Source organism: Cetorhinus maximus, chromosome 2 (assembly GCF_964194155.1).
Source record: "Cetorhinus maximus chromosome 2, sCetMax3.hap1.1, whole genome shotgun sequence".
NCBI lineage: Eukaryota > Metazoa > Chordata > Chondrichthyes > Lamniformes > Cetorhinidae > Cetorhinus > Cetorhinus maximus.
Window position 1 is genome coordinate 41,892,279 of NC_135880.1, and position 19,386 is coordinate 41,911,664.

The 19,386-nt window shown below is 40.1% G+C and overlaps 1 protein-coding gene across 2 annotated transcripts in view; it reads right to left on the reverse strand.

Annotated features, from left to right (window-relative positions):
* Window positions 1–333: 333 nt before the first annotated feature.
* The window catches only part of hexb (hexosaminidase B (beta polypeptide)), a 38,078-nt gene continuing 19,025 nt past the window's right edge, over window positions 334–19,386 (reverse strand). The window contains exons 9-13 of one of the 2 annotated variants that reach the window (XM_078563874.1): window positions 18,422–18,494; window positions 14,451–14,625; window positions 3,555–3,645; window positions 1,112–1,216; window positions 334–890 (exon numbers count right to left, since the gene is read on the reverse strand). In XM_078563874.1, the coding sequence (XP_078420000.1) occupies window positions 830–890; window positions 1,112–1,216; window positions 3,555–3,645; window positions 14,451–14,625; window positions 18,422–18,494 (505 nt within the window). In that variant the 3' untranslated portion in view covers window positions 334–829. Of the gene's footprint in view, window positions 891–1,111; window positions 1,217–3,554; window positions 3,646–13,607; window positions 13,780–14,450; window positions 14,626–18,421; window positions 18,495–19,386 lie in introns of both variants that reach the window. The other variant, XM_078563885.1, reaches the window with a different exon arrangement.

The window sequence follows — 19,386 nt, forward strand, 5'->3', positions numbered from 1 at the left end:
TCTGGAAGTGGCAGGGATGGGAGATGGATCATCCACTTGACACTTCTAGTCAGAGATGCTGCAAATGCTTCAGCCTTGGTCTTTTGCACTGATATGCTTGGTTCTCCCATGGAGGGAGGAAGGATGGGGATTTGTGAGGCCTCCTCCTCCTCAACACTCCAACTCACTCCACAGATACTGCCTGATCTACTGAGTGTTTTCAACAATGTTTCTATTGAAATTGCTGAGCTATTTTTCAAACACTCCACTGCCGGATTACCAAACTTTTATTTTTGGATCAGTTAAGTGGCTCTATAGCTGCTTAAGCATCAAAAAGTAAAACTTTTACAGGTGTGACATGGTCAACTTTTATTATTTATATTTAATTAATTTCAAGGCAGCACATCCTTATCATTGTTGGGTTATACATGAACCACCTTTTCAAATGTAGAGGAAATATTGCCCAGAAATAATCAAAAATGTGACAAAAGCTCAAAATTAAGGCTAAGTATCAAATTATTTTAAACATTTGATTAATTTGGCAAGATAAAAGTAAGACATTATTACATTTTCACCATTGGCTGGATACAGCACTAAAATCCAAATGCAAGATCTAGAAGAGGTCATCAATAAAATTCTAAATTATAAAAAAATGAAATTTATTGTACAATCCTTCCAAACCTTTATATATGTATAAAATCAAACATTCATTCTTGTTTAAAAACAAACAATTCTCTATAACGTCAGTGTAAAATCAATTTTCATTTAAATTTATCTTGGTTTGTACGGTGTTACAAAGTAGACACCCTACTTTGTTTTCCAGAAGATTCATTTGATCGGTTGAACTTTGTTACACTTTGTACTCATAATCACAGTAGCCAACAAACAATGGTTCAGCTCGTATCCCACGTCTGCAAGAGGGGGAAAAAAAATGGTTACTGCTTGTGCAAACTAATTTAGTAAACAGTTTGAATGCATGAAGACTAATACTGACAATCTTGAAATACTTGTTTACTATGGATACAATGCGAATTGCTGAGGGCAAGGAGGTGATTTTAAAAAAATACTTTGCACAATTATTAAGGCACTTCACATTGCACTATAAACTGTGGAATTTGGAATAATTCTTTACCGGACCATGCGGCAGCGATGTTTGGTTAGCCTGTTGTATGCATCACTTATATCTGTTGTTTCTTCACTGCTCCAAAGACGCTCACCAACAGCACTTGCCCGAGGCCTTCAGGGAAAGGAAAAATAAGATGCAAGTTTGATAACCATGAGCAACGTTTGATAGCACAAAAGCATTAACAATATGGGACATGGCATACCATCAATTAGTAGCCCAAAATTAAAGATTCAATTTTTTTAATGCCACTTTATTCTATTCCCTACAGTTGATGCAAGGAGGGCTTCAAATGCACATCAGACCATTACAAATTAGAGACAGAGGCAGTTTTATTTTGGAGAGCACTGCCATGTACACTTGTGCATACCTTCATCAGAATGCTGTACACAAAAAGCAGGACAATTCTAACCCGGCCAATCTACTTGCAATGCAATCATCAGTAAAGTAATGGAAGGGGTCATCAGTGCTATCAAACGGCACTTGCTTAGCAATAACTTGGTCACTGACGCCCAGTTTGGGTTCTGCCAGGGCTACTCAGTTCCTAACCTCATTACAGCCCTGGTTCAAACATGGATAAAAAGAGCTGAACTCCTGGGGAAGGTGAGTGCGACTGCCCTTGACATCAAGGCAGCTTTTGACCGAGTGTAGCATCAAGGAGCCCTAGCAAAACTGGAGTCAATGGGAATCAGGCGGAAAATTCTCCACTGGTTGGAGTCATACCTAGCACAAAAGGAAGATGGTTATGGTTGTTGGAGCTCAGTCATCTCAGCTCCAAGATATCATTGCAGGAGTTCCCCAGGGTAGTGTCCTTGGCCCAACCATCTTCAGCTGCCTTCACCAATGACCCTCCTTCCATCATAAAGTCAGAAGTGGGGATGTTCGCTGATGATTGCATAATGTTCAGCACCACTTGCAACTCCTCAGACACTGAAGCAGTCCATATCCAAATGCAACAAGATCTGGACAATATCCAAGCTTGGGCTGACAAATGGCAAGTAACATTCACACCACACAAGTGCCAGGCAATGACCATCTCCAACAAGAGAGAATCTAACCATCGCCCCATGACATTGCCATCGCTGAATCCCTCACTATCAAAACATCCTGGGGGGGGGGGTTACCATTGACCAGAAACTGAACTGGACTAGCCATATAAATAATATGGCTACAAGAGCAGGTCAAAGGCTAGGAGTCCTGAAATGAGTAACTCACCTCCTGACTCCCCAAAGCCTGTCCAATAACTACAAGGAATAGGTCAGGAGTGTGAAGGAATACTCCCCACTTGCCTCAATGAGTATAGCTCCCACAATACTCAAGAAGCTTGACACCATCCAGGACAAAGCAGCCCACTTGATTGGCATCACATCTACAAACATTCAGTCCCTCCACCACCTATGCACAATAGCAGCAGTGTGTACCATCTACAAGATGCACTGCAGGAATTCACCAAGGCTTCTTTGACAGCACCTTCTAAACTCACTACCATCTAGAAGGTGGAGGGCAGCAGATAGATGGGAACACCATCACCTGGAAGTTCCCCTCCAAATCACTCACCATCCTGACTTGGGAATATATCACTGTTCCTTCACTGTCACTGGGTCAAAATCCTGGTACTCCCTTCCTAATAGCACTGTGGGTGTACCTACACCACATGGACTGTAGCGGTTCAAGGTGGCAGCTCACCACCATCTTCTCAAGGGCAACTAGGGATGGGCAATAAATGCTGGCCCAGCCAGTGAGGCCCATATCCCGTGAATTAATAAAAAAGAAAAAAAAGCAGCATGGGTGTGAGATCTAAGTTACTAAACTAAAAAAAAAGTGAAAGAATCTTGGGAGATACCCTCAAAATAAATGATCAAAGCTTGCACATTGAATGTACATCTCAAATTTCATAGATCATGTCCCATAAGTCAAATGATGGGATATGTAGTAAGCCTGCACACTTTCAGGCCATGTCCCCAAAAACAACCATTTTAGTACAGGATTCAGTTGTTACAATGGCCATGACCAGTACCAATGTCCCTTCAAGAGTCATGCTACTGTTTATTAGGCCTGTATCGAGAGGTGTAAGATAAATTTGAGATGCTAAGACTTGCGCAACTAGCAATATGCGCCCCAATTTCCCCTATGGTGAAACCCTACCTTGCCCACAAATCTACATTAAGCATTTATCATAGAGATTCTGCCCAGAAGTGGAAAAGTGCTAAGTAGCCAGAATCCCTTTCTACTGAGATTTGTTGCCCACCCCAAATTACTCAAAACATGATATAAAACTCCGAATCCACTGTTTTTTTTTAGAAAAAAGCAGAACTAGACAAGCCCAATGAATTATATTGCCTTGTATTAGTGCAGTTTTATTTGAAAATGGCAAATATATGTTGACCGAATCTCTGATTGAAAAAGATGTACTATCAGCTAATGCATTACATAAGCAAAAAAGATTGAATACCATAATCGTGAAGCAAGATTGGTTGCATCCACATATTCGCCCCAGAGACAAGCCTCTCCTCCAATCACCAGCTTCTTCTGTGCTGCAGTTCCTGGATTTGGAAAAAAAAAAGGGCAGGTTACCACTGGACTTAACTATTACTAAGCCTGGTGCCCAATTCAATTATCCAAGTCAATTAAGTAGGTCTTTAGAACCTGCCATCAGAACTTACTATAAATTACTATAAAATTATATTGTAGAGCAAAGTAACACCTTGAACATTCATTCTAATTCAGCATAGTATACAATATTGTCAATTGATTTAAATAGTGCTAGTATAAGGCAATGGAAAAATTGAGATGAAAACTGATAAAGGACTAAAGCACTACATTTTACAGAGTAGTTAAAAAGTGGACATCCCCACAAACCAAGAAAATACAATGCTGATGTTCATTTTTAGCCACTTGAGAATTAACTTACCTCAGATTTATTGGCATAAAATGGGAAAAACGATACAATAGTATGACAACTTAAGCCAAGTCTTCTAAACTGGTTCTCATCGCTAGATAGATAATTGGTTTATTGAAAAAACACAACCAAGGTTGGAAGGTGCCCAATTGTGAGGGCAATACAAATAAAACAAGTAATTAATTCCAATCACACATTTACTTGTGTGTGGTTGTGGCAAGGAAAAGTGGGATTCAAAAGGTTTTTTTAGCAAAGTCCAGACAAAGTTTTTCTGCCTTTCAACAAGATGACAGTTGTTTGATTGTTTCAGAGTAGCTTTGGTACTCATCACCTAGGATCAATTTGAGTGTTTGTTTCCAAATATTTTTGAGCTTGTTCACATGCTCTTCAAACCCAGTATTCCAAACTGGCACTGCGTGTTCAACAATGGGTTTAATGACTAGCATATAATCCATGAGAAAGGTTGTGGAGTCAGCAGTTCAAATACCATAGGCAAACACAAGTTAGGCGGTGATCTAGGGAGTAGCAAGAGTGAGACCCCCAAAATCAAGTGTTTAAAAAAAATGCTAGTCCTAAGTTACTGATTCAAAAATTCAGATAAAAGGATGCAAAGAGATGCTCTTTGCATGCTTTGCATTGCTTCAGACCTCACACCTACCAAAGACTGCCTACTTCACCTCAGCCCACCTGCAGCAGAAACCCTCATCCATACTTTGGTCACCTCTAAATCAAACTATTCCAATGCTCCTCTGGACAGTCTCACATTCTTTACTCCAGCTCATTCAATGCTCTGCAACCAATAGTCCCAGTTGCACCAAGTGCTGCTCACCCATACCTCTGTCCTTGCTGACATACATTAAGGGACTAGGAACCAATGCCTCAAGTGTAAAATTATCATTGTGGTGTTCAAATTCCTTCATGACTTGTCCTACTCATCTCTAACCTTCTCTGCATCTTTTCCAAAGCTTCAATAGCCACCCATGTCAAGATACCAAGACTGGACACCACATTCAAACCAAGGTCTTATACAAAATTTGTACACTTGGTTTTACTGTCCAATAAATACACCAGTTCACTCTAGCTATTGCTTCATAGTATTGTTCATGAATGTTTAGAGATCTATGCACTAGAATATACTGAGCTTTCTTTCTTCACTGGCTTTTGTACTTTTCTCTGAAGGGTGTATATTAAACATTCACCTTGTCACACATCACTAAGTTAATCATTATTTGCCAGTCACGTGCTCAATCCTCCAACACATCTAGATCCACTTATGATAATTCAGCATCAGCTACAGTCTTAACATACCTAGACATCTGAAATTCCCTCCCGAAACATCTCCCTCTCCAAAGGCCCTCCTTAAACACTCCCACATTTGACAAAGCTTTTGGCCACTCTGCCCTTAATATCTCCTTTGGTAATGGCATCCTTTTTGTCTGACACACCAATGCTGAACACAATGGGACATGGAGACATTAAAAAGGTGCAATATAAAAGCAAACTGTTACAACTTACTTGAAAAAAATGTGGAATTAACCAGTAATATTCAGGTAGCATGGATAATAATTACGACTGTGTGATAACTAGGGATAATTTTGGGGTGGGTTGGGGGGTGGGGGGGGTCCTCAACTGAAAGCTAAAGACTTACAAGAAACATTGAGACGAGACAGCAATAGCAAATCAAGTAAATTCCATGGGTTTGAGAGGGTGGGAGGTACAAAAAAAAAGGAAGTAGAATTGCAGATAAAGGTGGATCTAGGATAGAAAATAGTAAATATATACGGTCAAGAAGAACAACTTAAACCAACAAGCAGGAAGAATAGGCAGAGGCAACTGGTTGGCTGTGGGAAACCTGATGGTGTGCTGTACTCCTGACTCCCACACAAAAGGCCATTAAACCTTAAATCTGTGGGGATTCATTGTAAATCAATGGAATTTAACATAGGACCTGCTGTTTGGGTCAGATTTGCTCAGTTATGCTGCAGCTAGGCAACATCCATGCCACACACCCCTTCCCCAGTATTCTACATATACCAGCAGTCAAGTAAACATGAGTCAAAGAAAGAGAGATACAACAATTGAGTAAAAAATCCAAAGGGTAGAAAAGTATTTGTTGGGAGGAATACTTAGTGTGGTCTCACGGCTCACCATTGGTATCATTACTATTCAGTTTACAAAAATGACCTAGATTTAGAAATTTGATGCAGTGGTCAAATTTGCAAATGCCACAAAGCTCAAGGTTGCGAAATCAATAAGTCAAGGCAGGCAAAATCAATAATGATAAAATACGTAAGTAGGCAGAAAAGTGGCAGATCATATTTAATGCAAAATATTTAGTAGTGTACATAGGAAAAATAGGCATTATGTATTCCATGAAGAACAATGAAATAGCTGAGTGAAGCAGAATGAAACCTAGGAGTGTTAGTAGACTTATGCTGAATATATGCAACTAATGCAGAATAACAGCCAACAAAGCTCAGAATATTGAACTGCAAATGCCACTGAAAACTTTGTCTATATTTTAGTTACCTCCACACTTGAATCCTCAACGATCTGGCTCCCTCCAATCCAGCATTAGCTTCAGCTCATCCAATACTCTATTGCCCACATCTTATCCTAAGTCTCATTCCAGTCCTCACTGATTATATCAACTACCAGCCCTCAACACCAGTTTTAAAATTCTTATTTCCCCCAACATCAGATTAGGGAAAGAGCCAGGGAGTAGGTCAAATTAGACTTCGCCTTGTTACAGCTGGCGCAAAGTAAAAGTCATCAATGACATCTTCACTGCTGTACTATTCAATGATTCATGATAACCAATTGTTCACTACAACTAATAAAAGGGTGGCATTTTTGCCAAGAATGAGGATGGGGATAAGGTCTTAAGAGGTGGATAATGAGGTAGCAGATACATTGGTGTTAATTTTCCAAAATTTGCTAGATTCTGGAAAGGTTCCATCAGACTGGAAAAGTAGCAAATATAACCCCTCTATTCAAGAAGGGAGGGAAGCAGAAAACAAGAAACTATAGGTCAGTTCGCTTGACATCTGTTGTGGGGAAGGCTTTAGAATTGATCATTAAGGAGGTTATAGTTGGGTACTTAAAAAATCACAAGGTAATCAGGAAGAGTCAGCATGGTTTTGTGAAAGGAAATCATGTTTAACCAATCTAATGGAGTTCCTGAAGGAGTCACATGCGCTGTGGGTAAAGGGGAGCCTGTAGATGTACTGTACTTTGATTTCCAGAAGGCATTTAAGAAGGTGCCACATCAAAAGATTATTGCAGAAAATAAAAGCTCATGGCGTAGGGGTAACGTATGAGCATGGATAGTAAATTGGCCGGCTAGCAGAAAGCAGAGAGTATGCATAAATGGGTCTTCTTCTGATTGGCAGGATGTGACAAGTGGAATCCTCCAGGGGTCTGTGCTGGGGCTTCCACTTTTTACAATTTATATCAATGACTTAGATGAGGGTGAACAAAGCATGGTGGCTACATTTGCAGATGACAAAAGAGGACCAAAAGAGGTGACGTCATAAGAACTAGGAGCAGGAGTAGGCAATTCAGCCCCTTGAGCCTGCCCCACCATTCAATATGATCATGGCAGATCTCATTTCAGGCTCAACTCCAATTTCCCGCCCTCTCCCCATAACCTTTCAGCCTGCTACTAATTAAAAATCTGTCTATCTCCTCCTTAAATTTATTCAGCGTCCCGGCATCCATTGCACTCTTGAGGTAGTGAATTCCACAGATTCACGACCCTTTGAGGAAAGTAATTCCTCCTCAACTCTGATTTAAATCTACCACCCCTTAGCCTAAAACTATGGCCTCTCATTCTAGAATGCCCCAGAAGGGGAAACATCCGCTCCACATCTACTTTGTCTATCCCCTTTAGCATCTTATATCCTCAATTAGATCTCCTCTCATCCTTCTAAACTCTAGTGAGTATAGGCCTAAATCTCTCCTCATAAGACAAGCCCCGCATCTCTGGAATCAATCTAGTGAACCTCCTCTGAACCGCCTCCAACACAACTACATCCTTCCAAGTAAAAGGACCAAAACTGTGCACAATACCCCAAGGCAGTCTCACCAATGCCGTGTACAGTTGCAACAACACTTCCCTATTTTTATACTCTATTCCTTTAGCAATAAATGCCAAAATTCCATTTGCCTTCCTTATTACCTGCTGTACCTGCATACTAGCTTTCAGCGATTCATGCACGAGGACACCCAGAGCCCTCTGCACTGGAGCATTCTGAAGTTTCTCTCCATTTAAATAATAAGTCGCCTTTTTATTCTTCTGACCAAAATGGATAACCTCACACATATCCATGTTAAACTTCATCTGCCAGATTTTGGCCCATTCACCTAACTTGTCCATAACCATTTGTAAATTTCTTATTTCTTCATTGCAACTTACCTCCCCACCTATTTTGGTGTCATCTGCAAGTTTAGCTATAGTACCTTCTATCCCTGAATCCAAGTCATTAATATAGATTGTAAATAGTTGGGGCCCAAGGACTGAACCCTGTAGCACCCTACTAGTTACAGCCTGCCATCCAGAAAAAGACCCATTTATCCCGACCCTCTGCTTTTTTGGTTAGCCAATCCTCTATCTAAGCTAATATATTACCCTTAACTCAGTGTAATCTTATCTCGTGTATTAATCTTTTGTGCTGCACCTTATCAAAGGCCTTCTGGAAGTCCAGATATACCACATCTACAGGATCCCCATTATCCACTTTGCTTGTCACATCTTCAAAAGACTCTAGCAAATTAATCAAACATGATTTATCCTTCATAAAACCATGCTGACTCTGATGGATTGCATTTTGACCTTCCAAATGCCCCATTACTACTTCCTTAATAATGGATTCCAACAATTTCCCAATGACAGAAATTAAACTAACTGGTCAATAGTTTCCTACTTTCTGCCTCCCCCCCTTTTTGAGTAAGGGCGTTATATTCGCATTTTTCCAATCCACTGGAACCTTTCCAGAATCCAGGGAATTTTGGAATATTATAGCCAATGCATCCACTATCTCTGCTGCCATTACCTTTAAGACCCTGGGATGTAGGCCATCAGGTCCTGGGGACTTGTCACCCTTTAATCCCAATAGTTTGCCCATTACTTTTTCTTCTAATGATGGCGATTGTTCCAAGTTCCTCCTTTTCTATACCCTCTGCACTACCTATTACTATTGGGGTGGTACTAGTGTTCTCCACCGTGAAAACTGAGGCAAAATATTGATTCAGCGTCTCTGCCATTTCTGCATTCCCCACTATTAACTCCCCAGTCTCATCCTCCAAGGGACCAACATTCACTTTAGCTACTCTTTCTTTTCATATACTTGAAACTTTTGCTATCAGTTTTTACATTTTGCGCTAGTTTTCTTTCATAATTTACCTTTGCTCTTTTTATTATTTTAGTAACCCTATGTTGATCTTTAAAAATTTCCCAATCTTCCAGCCTGCCACTGACCTTTGCAATTTGGTATGCCTTAGTTTTTGCCTTTATATGTCATCTTAACTTCCTTGCTTAGCCATGGGTGCTTTTCCCCCTCTTACCATCTTTCTTCCTCTTTGGAATATATTTTACTTGGGAGGAATTGAATATCTTCTTAAATATCTGCCACTGTTCATCAACTGTCCTACCTTGTAGTCTTCCTGCCCAGTCCACTATGGCCAAATCTGCCCTCATGCCTATGTAGTTACCTTTGTTTAACTCCAGAACACTAGTGTGGGACTCAAGTTTCTCACTCTCAAGCTGAACTTGAAATTCTAGCATGTTATGATCACTCTTCTCTAGAGGATCCTTTACTATGAGGAGATCATTAATTAATCCCATCTCATTAACAAAACCAATTCCAGAATAGCCTCCTCCGTGGTTGGTTCCACAACATATTGCTCCAAGAAACAATCTCTAATACACTCAATGAACTCTCCCTTGAGGCTACCCTTGCCAATTTGATTAGTCCAGTCTATATGCATATTAAAATAGCCCATGATTATTGCCATGCCTTTCTTAAGTGTTCCCAGTATTTCCTGGTTTATACTACGCCCTACTGCTGAACTACTGTTTGGGGACCTATAGATTACTCCCACCAGGGACTTCTTTCCCTTGCTATTTCTTATTTCTACCCAGACTGATTCTATGTCTTGCTCTCCAGTGCCTATATCATTCCTCACTATAGCACTTATCTCTTCCTTTACTACTACACCACCTCCTTTTCTTTCCGAAACACTGAGTACCCTTGGATATTCAACTCCAAAACCTGTTCTCCCTGTAACCACATCTCAGTAATCGCCACCAAATCATACCTATTTATCTCTATTTGCGCTGTTAACTCATTAGTTTAATTCCAAATGCTACACACATTCAGATACAAAGCCTTTAAATTTGCCCTATTGTCAATTTTTCCCACTCTTATGATTTTTTGGTGCAATATGGCGTTCACACGCTCCATCCCTTCCTTTCACTTTTTGGTATCAGCCTTGTCACTTACCCCCTCCTTAAACTTTGATTTTTTATGTTTCCATACAACTGAACCCTCCCCCCTACTATTTAGTTTAAAGCCCTATCTACAACCCTAGTTATGTGATTCGCCAGGACACCGGTCCCAGCATGATTCAAGTGGAGCCTGGCCGAACGGAATAGCTCCCTTTTTCCCCAGTACCGATGCCAATGTCCCATGAATTCGAACCCATTTCTCCCACACCAATCTTTGAGCCACGCATTTACCTCTTCAATCTTATTGACCCTGTGCCAATTAGCTCATGGCTCAGGTAGTAATCCAGAGATTACCACCTTTTTGGTTCTGCTTTTTAAAAAAAAAAACTTAGCCCCTAGCTGCTCGTATTCCCTCAGCAGAACCTCTTTCCACCTATATCGTTGGTACCTACGTGGACCACGACAACTGGATCTTTCCCCTCCCACTCCAAATTCCTCTGCAGCCCAGAGGAGATAGCCTTAACCCTGGCACCAGGTAGGCAACACAGCCTTCGGGACTCTCAATCCTGGTTACAGATAACAGTATCTATTCCCCAACTATATTATTCCCAATTACAACTTCATTTCTCTTCTCTCCCTCCACTTGAATGGCTCCCTGTATCACGGTGCGGCTCCCTGTATCACGGTGCTATGGTCAGTTTGCTCATCCTCCATGCAGTCCCCCCTCTCGTCCACACAAGAGAGCAAGAATCTCAAACCTGTTGGATAAGGGCAAAGGCTGAGGCTCCTACAGTGTTACTTCCTGGATCCCTCTACCTGGCTCACTCAGTCACACCCTCCTGTCCCTGACCACTGGCCAAATTTAAGGTACTTAATCGAAGGAGTGTGACTGTCTCGTGAAACACAGCTTCCAGGTAACTCTCCCCCTCACTGATGTGTTGCAGTGTCCGAAGCTCAGACTCCAGCTCATCAACTCTGAGCCGGAGTTCCTCGAGCAGCCAACATTTGCTACAGATGTGGTCACTAGGAACTACAATGAGGTCCACTAACTCCCACATTATGCAGCTACAACACATTGCCTGGCCCTGCATCTCTATTTTATTTAATTCGTTTTTAAAATTTGTTTTTAAATTTCTTAATGGTCTTTAGTTTATCAATCTGTAAAATATTTCTCCTATTTACCTTTAATCTGAAAGCAAGTTAGAACAGAGATTAAAATACACTTTTCAAAATCAACTGGAACTCACTCTGCTGAGTTAAAGCTGAAGTGTTTGGCCTCCGATTCTGGGCCCCAGTAGTTACCTTTAATCTGAAATCAACTTAGAATAGGTAGTTCAAACTAGCAGTTACTTACCAACCAATGAACTTACAGTTTTCCTGTGATGTCACTGTTTTTTTTCCCACTCAGCGACAATGACTACAGAGGACAATCTTCCCAGACTGCTCGACGGTGATTGTGAACTACACAGAGGACAATCTTCCAAGACTGTAGTCGCAGTCACCATCAAGCAGTCTGGGAAGATTGTCCTCTGTAGTCGCAGTCAAGCAGAGGACAATCTTCCCAGACTGCTTGACGGCGACAGGGACTGCGACTAGAGGACAATCTTCCCAGACTGCTCGACGGCGATAGGGACTGCGACTAGAGGACAATCTTCCCAGACTGCTCGACGGCGACAGTGACTGCAGAGGACACTCTTCCCAGACTTCAGATAGAGTCAGGTATAAATAGGTTGAGTGAGAAGGCAAAAATCTGGCAGTATAATGTGGGAAAACGTGATGATGTTGTTCACTTTGGTAGGAAGAATAAAAAAAAGCAAAGTATTACTTAAATGGAGAATGATTGCAGAATTCCAAGATGCAGAGGGATCTAGGTATTCTAGTGCATGAGTCACTAAAAGTTAGTGTGCAAGTACAGCAAGTAATTAAGGCGGCTAATGGAATGCTATCCTTTACCACGACAGGAATTGAAAAGCAGATCTAACAGCATCTGTGGAGAGAGAAACCCGTATGGCTCTTCTTCAGAGCAGTAGAAATGTGGAATTTGAAGCACACCTTTGAATACATAACTTGTGGGTTCTGAGAATCAGCACTGTAGGCCAGGGCATCATGCCACAGAGGGGGAATGCCACAGTCACAGCTAGAATTTTAAAGGCACCTGCTCTCAATCTTTATTATACAATAAAATGGTGCAAACATTTAAAAAGTAATTTAAAAAACTATATAGATATTGCCATCTTCCCCAGCAGAATTTGGTACCGGTGGCAAGCCTTTTCTACCACCTTTGTGGTCCCTCATTATAGCTGGCGAAAAGACACAATTTTTAAAAAAATATTTAACACCCAAAAAATGCAGCAAGCAATGAAAATTGCAGACGATCAGGTTGTTAACAAACTATTAAGATTGTTAATGAATGGATTACAAAATGGCAGGTGGGTGCCAACTTTGGCACAGATGTTCATTCAGTATTATTGGAGTGATGATGCGGGTTGCTGACCAAAATGTCACCATACCAAATTTGTCAGTGCAGGGTGGGGCAGCCCGATTTGGGAATGTAAAAGCCAACACCATAGACTGAGTGGAATTCAAGGAGAAATAGGTGGGCCACTAACGAGAAAACACTTTTTATTAAGCAATAATTAGAAAAACAACCAAAGGGGAAGCAGGAGGATGTGTGTGTTATATAGCTAGAGTTGCTAGCTGAATATACTGAAAAAGATGGTAATTAGTATATACTTGAAAAGAAAAACTTTGCAGGGTAATGCCCAAGAGCAGGGAATCAGGCTACTTGGAAAAAAATTCTCCAAAGAACAAACACAGGCATGATAAATTTCATCATAAGCCATTCAACTTATGGTTAGAAATGAATTTAGGCTGATGAATCCTTTTCCGTAGTTCAGTGAGCACAAGACTTAGATAAAATGGCTGGAAACATCTCAAAGTGCACTGTTCCTCTCCTCTTGCTTCATTTTTACACTATTTAGTCTTTTTTTTAAAAAAGGGGATCATTAGTTGCCTTAAGGGGATCATTAGTTGCCTTTATCATTATTTTTGGCAAGACATTCTATGTCCTAACATACAACTGAAGCTCAACAGTTGGCCAAAACAGTATGGATAAATGTTCATGCATGTGGTTAGTTGTAGCTGTATAAATAACACACCATTGAAGTTGTATGGTTCCACTGTGTATATCCTCCGCCAGTCTTGACCATATGAAATGACATTCAAGTACCATGGAGAGGACAGAAGAGCGTGAAACTTAGCAGCTGTTACAGCTGCCATTTGTTGCTGGTAGCCACCTTTCCACACATGGATAATGGTGTCTGGCTTCAACTACAAACCAAGAGAAAAAAAAATGTGCAGAGACAAAAAACCCAATCACAAATTTCAGTCGAAGCTCTAACTTGCAATATTAAGAATGAAATCTTAGGAAGTCAGGGTGTGCACTAAAGTACTTGTAAAATTTAATACCACCATCCCACACACCCCTCTCCACCAATCACTTCAGTTCAGCAGACATGCAAACAGCAGGCAACGCACATTTCCCCACCCCCGCTCAAAATGTCCATGTGACCAAGAGAAAAAAAGCATCCATCGAAAATATGTTAAGCATAGAATTAGCTCAAAGTTTGCTCAGAGACTAGCAAGCTTTCACCATAAACAGAATAGCTGGATGAAATTGAAGAGAATTAATATTCCCAGATACATATCAGTACAGAAAGTACCATAGATTCAAGCTGATCATTCAAAATTCTGACTGCTTCAGCTCACAGTAATGAATACCGAAAAGACATAATACAAATGTAAAGGAACATGGTATTAATGAGTGATAATAAAGTAGGTTAAAAATATAAAGTCAATTTATTCTTCATATGTGCATATTTAAAAATTATGGGTACACTCAGAGTCCTAAATTAGGACTTTTATATTACCAATGTAATTAGGAAGGGATAAAATGTGCTACAACATTATCATTCCTCACTTTAATAATGAAATTAACCAACCATTGAATTGGAGAGGCTCAACTCGATGGTACTTTTGCCAGTCCTGTCCATAGGTAATGTAATCTAAGTACCAGGGTGCTGCAAGAATGGTTGTGAACCCAGCTAGTGTTACTTTAGATAACTGTGCCTTCATATTTTTCTCCATCCACACTTCAACTACAGTGTCTGGCTTAATCTGCAAAAATAAATAAATTTAAAATTTATATGGCCAACTATAATTAATATGCATTATATTTTCACCTGAAGATGATTCTTATTGCTGTGTACCCAAGTAAAAATTGCATTCTCTCAAAATATTGATTTGGCAAAAAAAAATCTAAGAAGTTGAATAGCAAAGCAGCTACAGTACAAGCTGCGTTAAACAGAAACTGTTCTTTCCATTTTAGGAGGCCTGTCATAGTGTTTTATGTGTTGTACAGTTACATGCAAGAAACCACAGTTTATAATTTAAAATGCAGAATGCCTAAATTGGTTAATGATTTTTGAAATGTAAAATTTGCACTCTGCGGCTATCCATCTTTTACGTTAGTTCAGGAATAGATTCCACTCCAAACATGGCAGAAAGGAAACTACATCCTAATTACAGGATTGTTGTGGAAGCTCTTACAATAAAAGCAACTAAACAGCAATACACAATGATAGCATGGTTATAGAACAGGAAGAGGCCATTTGGTCCATCAACTCTGCAACAGCAACTGCCCTTCACTCATGAACTTGCAAATATTTAAACTGCAATTTGTTTATCCACTTTTCAAAGCCACAATTGAATCAGCCTCAACCACGCTTTCAGACAGTGCAATCTACATCATAACCACTTGCTGCTTAAAATATTTTTCCCTCATGTCGCCTTTGACAAGTGAACCAATCAAAGCCCTGTGCCCACCGATTCTCAATCCTTGTAGAGTGAGCAGTTATTTTTATTCTTCCACATAATGTGGGTGTTGCTGGCTAGGCCAGCATTTTTGATACCCATGAGAAGGTGGTGGTGAGTTGCCTTCATGAGCTGCTGCAGACCATGTGGTGTAGGAACACCCACAGTGCTGTTTGGGAGAGAGATCCCCACAATTTTTACCCAGTGACAGTGAAGGAATGGCAATATTAGTTCCAAGTCAGGATGGTATGGGACTTGGAAGTGATGGTGTTCCCATGTATCTGTCGCCCTTGTAGGTGATAGAGGTCTTGGGTTTGGAAAGTGCTGTCGAAGGAGCCACAGTGAGTTATTGTAGTGCATCTTGTAGATGGTACACACTGCTGCCATTGGTGGAGGAGGGAGTGAATGTTTGTGGATGGGATGCCAATCAAGTGGACTGTTTTGTTCTGGATGGTGTTGAACTAGTGTTGTTGGAGCTGCACTCATCCAGGCAAGGGGAGAGTATTCCATCACACTCCTGAACTTGTACCTTGTAGATGGTGGACAGACTTTGGAGAGTCAGGGGGAATTACTCTCCCCAGAATTCCCAGCCATTGGCCTGCTCTTGTAGCTACAATATTTATATGGCCGGTCCAGTCAGTCTGTGGTCAATGATAAACCCCAGGGTGTTGATAGTTTTATCTACTCTGTCCAGACCCCTCATGATTTTGAGCACCTCAAATCAAATCTCCTCTTCAGGAGGACCTCAGTTTCTCCAATCCATCCTCATAACCAAAACCATTCTTGTAAATCTTTTGAGCCCTCACTGCAGAGTGCCACATCAAACGATGCTTTGCAAATAAAATATAACCATTAGGGTGAAATATTTGAGATTGTGGTATGAAATAATAGATTTAGGATTAGTAGATTACAATGAATTTTGATGTACTACTACTCCAGTAATTCCTCTAGTCCCATTTTGTTACATTCATGTACTGCACCTAATGTGGGGCTTCATAAGTTCATTCATTTAGATGAACAAGATTATCCAACGTGGTATAACCTATACAGATGAATTCTGCTGGGGTTCAGATCGAGATTGCAATTTAACCTGGATAAGACAATCTGGATACAATTTTGAAACATCATTGGAAAAAACTTAGAAAATTTAAAACTGCAAAAAGCAGGAACACCTAGATTTGGGTGAAGTAATTCCACTATTAAAAAAATCTGGAACAGCCCACCTGATTGAACACTTATATTCTTGGCTAGGAACATAGGAAATCAGAGCAAGAGTAGGCCATTTGGCCCCTCAAGCCTGCTCTGCTATTGGCTAATCGTCTACCTCAATGGCATTTCCCCCCCCCACACTATCCCCATATCCTTTGATATCTTCTAGAAATCTATTGATTTGTTGAGAATATTAGACCCCACAGTCCTCTGGAGTAGAGAATTCCAAAAATTCACAACCCTCAAGTGAAGAAATTCCTCCTCACCTCAGTCCTAAATGGCCTACCCCTTATTCTGAGACTGTCCCCTGGTTTGAGGCCCCCCAGCCAGGGGAAACATCTTTCCTGCATTATCCTGTCAAGTCCTGTTAAGAACTTTGTATGCTTCAATCACCTCTCATTCTTCCAAACTCTGGAAACTCATCTCCTCAATCTGTCCTCTGAGGACAATCTCACCATCCCAGGGATCAGTCTGGTTATCTTCATTACACTCCCTCTATGGCAAGTATATCCTTCCTTAGATAAGGAGACGACCAAAACTGCACAAAGTACTCTAGGTGTGGTCACACCAAGGCTCTATACAATTGCAGCAAGACATCTTTACTCCTGCACTCAAATCATCCTGCAATAAAGATGAAAATCCCATTTGCCTCCTTTAGTTGCTTGTTGCACCTGCATGGAAAGAACACCCAGGTCTCTGAACACCAACGCTCCCAAACTCACCATTTACGAAATACTCTGCATTTCTGTTTTTCCTACCACTGTGGATAACTTCACATTTATCCACATTATATTTCATCCAATATGTTCTTGCCACTCACTTAGCCTGTATAATTCCCCTTGAAGCTGCTTTTCATGCTCCACGCAATTCACATTCTCATCTAGCTTTGTGCCATAAGCAAAGTTGGAAATATTATATTTGGTCCCCATATCCAATCATTGATATAGATTGTGAATAGCTAGGGCCCCCAAGCACTGATCCTTATGGTACCCCACCTGCCAATTTGAGAATTCTGTTTATTCCTACTTAGGTTTTAGTCTGTTAACCAATTCTTAATCCATGCAAGTATATTACCCCCAATCTTATGTGCTCTTATTTTGCTTGCTTACTAAGTGTGTCTGTGTGTGTGTGAGCTTATTGAAAACCTTTTGAAAATCCAAATACACTACATCCATCCACTGGTCCCCCCATCTATTCTGCTAGTTAAAGCCTCAAAAACTCCAGCATGTTTATCAAACATGATTCCCCTTTCATAAATCCACAATAATTTGCATCAAATAGTAAGATTGGGCAGAGTCAATGAATGGGAAAATAAAGCACAATTGCAAAGCAACGGAATTGGACAAGTATATCTGCATAAATGCAAAGTCCTCAAGCATGGTTGATCTGTTGCACAAGTACCATATTCTCTCTAAAGCAAGTTGCTGAGGAAACCATTGCAAAACAACACTGAACATGTTTTATGGTTTGCTTTAAATTTACAAGTATTTAGTTTAAATAATTTCTTAGAGGAAATACTGTTAAGCAAATTAATACCATGAACCTTTATGAACAAGGCAAAAAAAAGAATTAAGCTACAAACAAGCCATGCAATACTCAGCAGAACAGAAGCTGAAAAAGATAGGAAAAAGGAAAAACAAAAAACATGAAATGTTGAAACTCTAAGTTCAAAATTCTTTAAATTCCTTGAGGTAGTTATTATGAAACAGGTTGTACATTTGACATATCAGCTCTAGCTGCTCCCTTACCAAAATTAATATTCCATTATTCAGACTATTACAATTCTAACACTAAGCTACTGCTTTAATTACTGGAATCCCCAGGTCTACACTGCATTGAGTAGGTATTCTTGTTTTTAAATACACGCTGACCAAACTAGCTATACACTTACCTTCACTCCATTATCAAAGACTTCCTGCCAGACCATGTAACCTTTCATATTGGCTGCTACAATATCCAGAACACTGCAATTAATGCACACATTAAGTTAGTATATCCAGCTGTAAAAAGGCAAACTAAATTACCAAGAGATGCTCGTGTCTAGCTACAGCACTGATTGCAGGAAACTTTTGCGCAACTTTACCCATTAAATCCACTTGAATCGCAACTAGTAAGGTTCCTGATACCACTGCCTAGAAATGGCAAATTTCAAACATGGCTTCAGGTTTGTTTGTGCAAAATGTTAATGGGTAATGTCTACTGTAAAAATAAATAGTGAAGCTAATAGCATTTGATGTTACTTATGCATAAATTATTCAGGAATTTCAGGTGAGTGGAAGCACAAATATCCAAAAACTGCTGCCTCTGTTGCATAGCTCCTTTAGCTTTGCACCTGACAATCTGACTCAATATTGATTGGTGCGAAGTTACTGTATTTTGTGTAGTAGAACTAAACTCGCTACAGAATGTAAAGTCTTAATTAGATTAAGTACACTGTAAAGTAATTGCTTCCAGTCAATTTCTGATACTGTAAATTAACAAGTCTGGGGTTGCATTCCTTCTGGTGCTAAATTAGAAATTTGTTTTTTTTTTTAAATTAGATTTTACAGATATAATCTTTCCCTGGTTCCTTTCTCTCTCCAATCTTTTTTGGTCCATTTTTCTGTATCGGATTCGATATCGAATTCTCACGCTCGTATTTATACTCCCTTCAAGAGTTGCCAGTTCACTTGGGGCCCTGGTGTTTTTTTTGTTTCCAATGCACTATCACTTTTTACTTTTAGTAATTTGCCAAGCAAAACTAAATTGAAAACCTTAAAACGTGCAAGGGTAGGTGGGTCTAACGAATAGCAATTGCAGTTTGATGTCCTGCTACAGCAAATTATGGCCCCATATTCTCACATTGATGTGAAATTC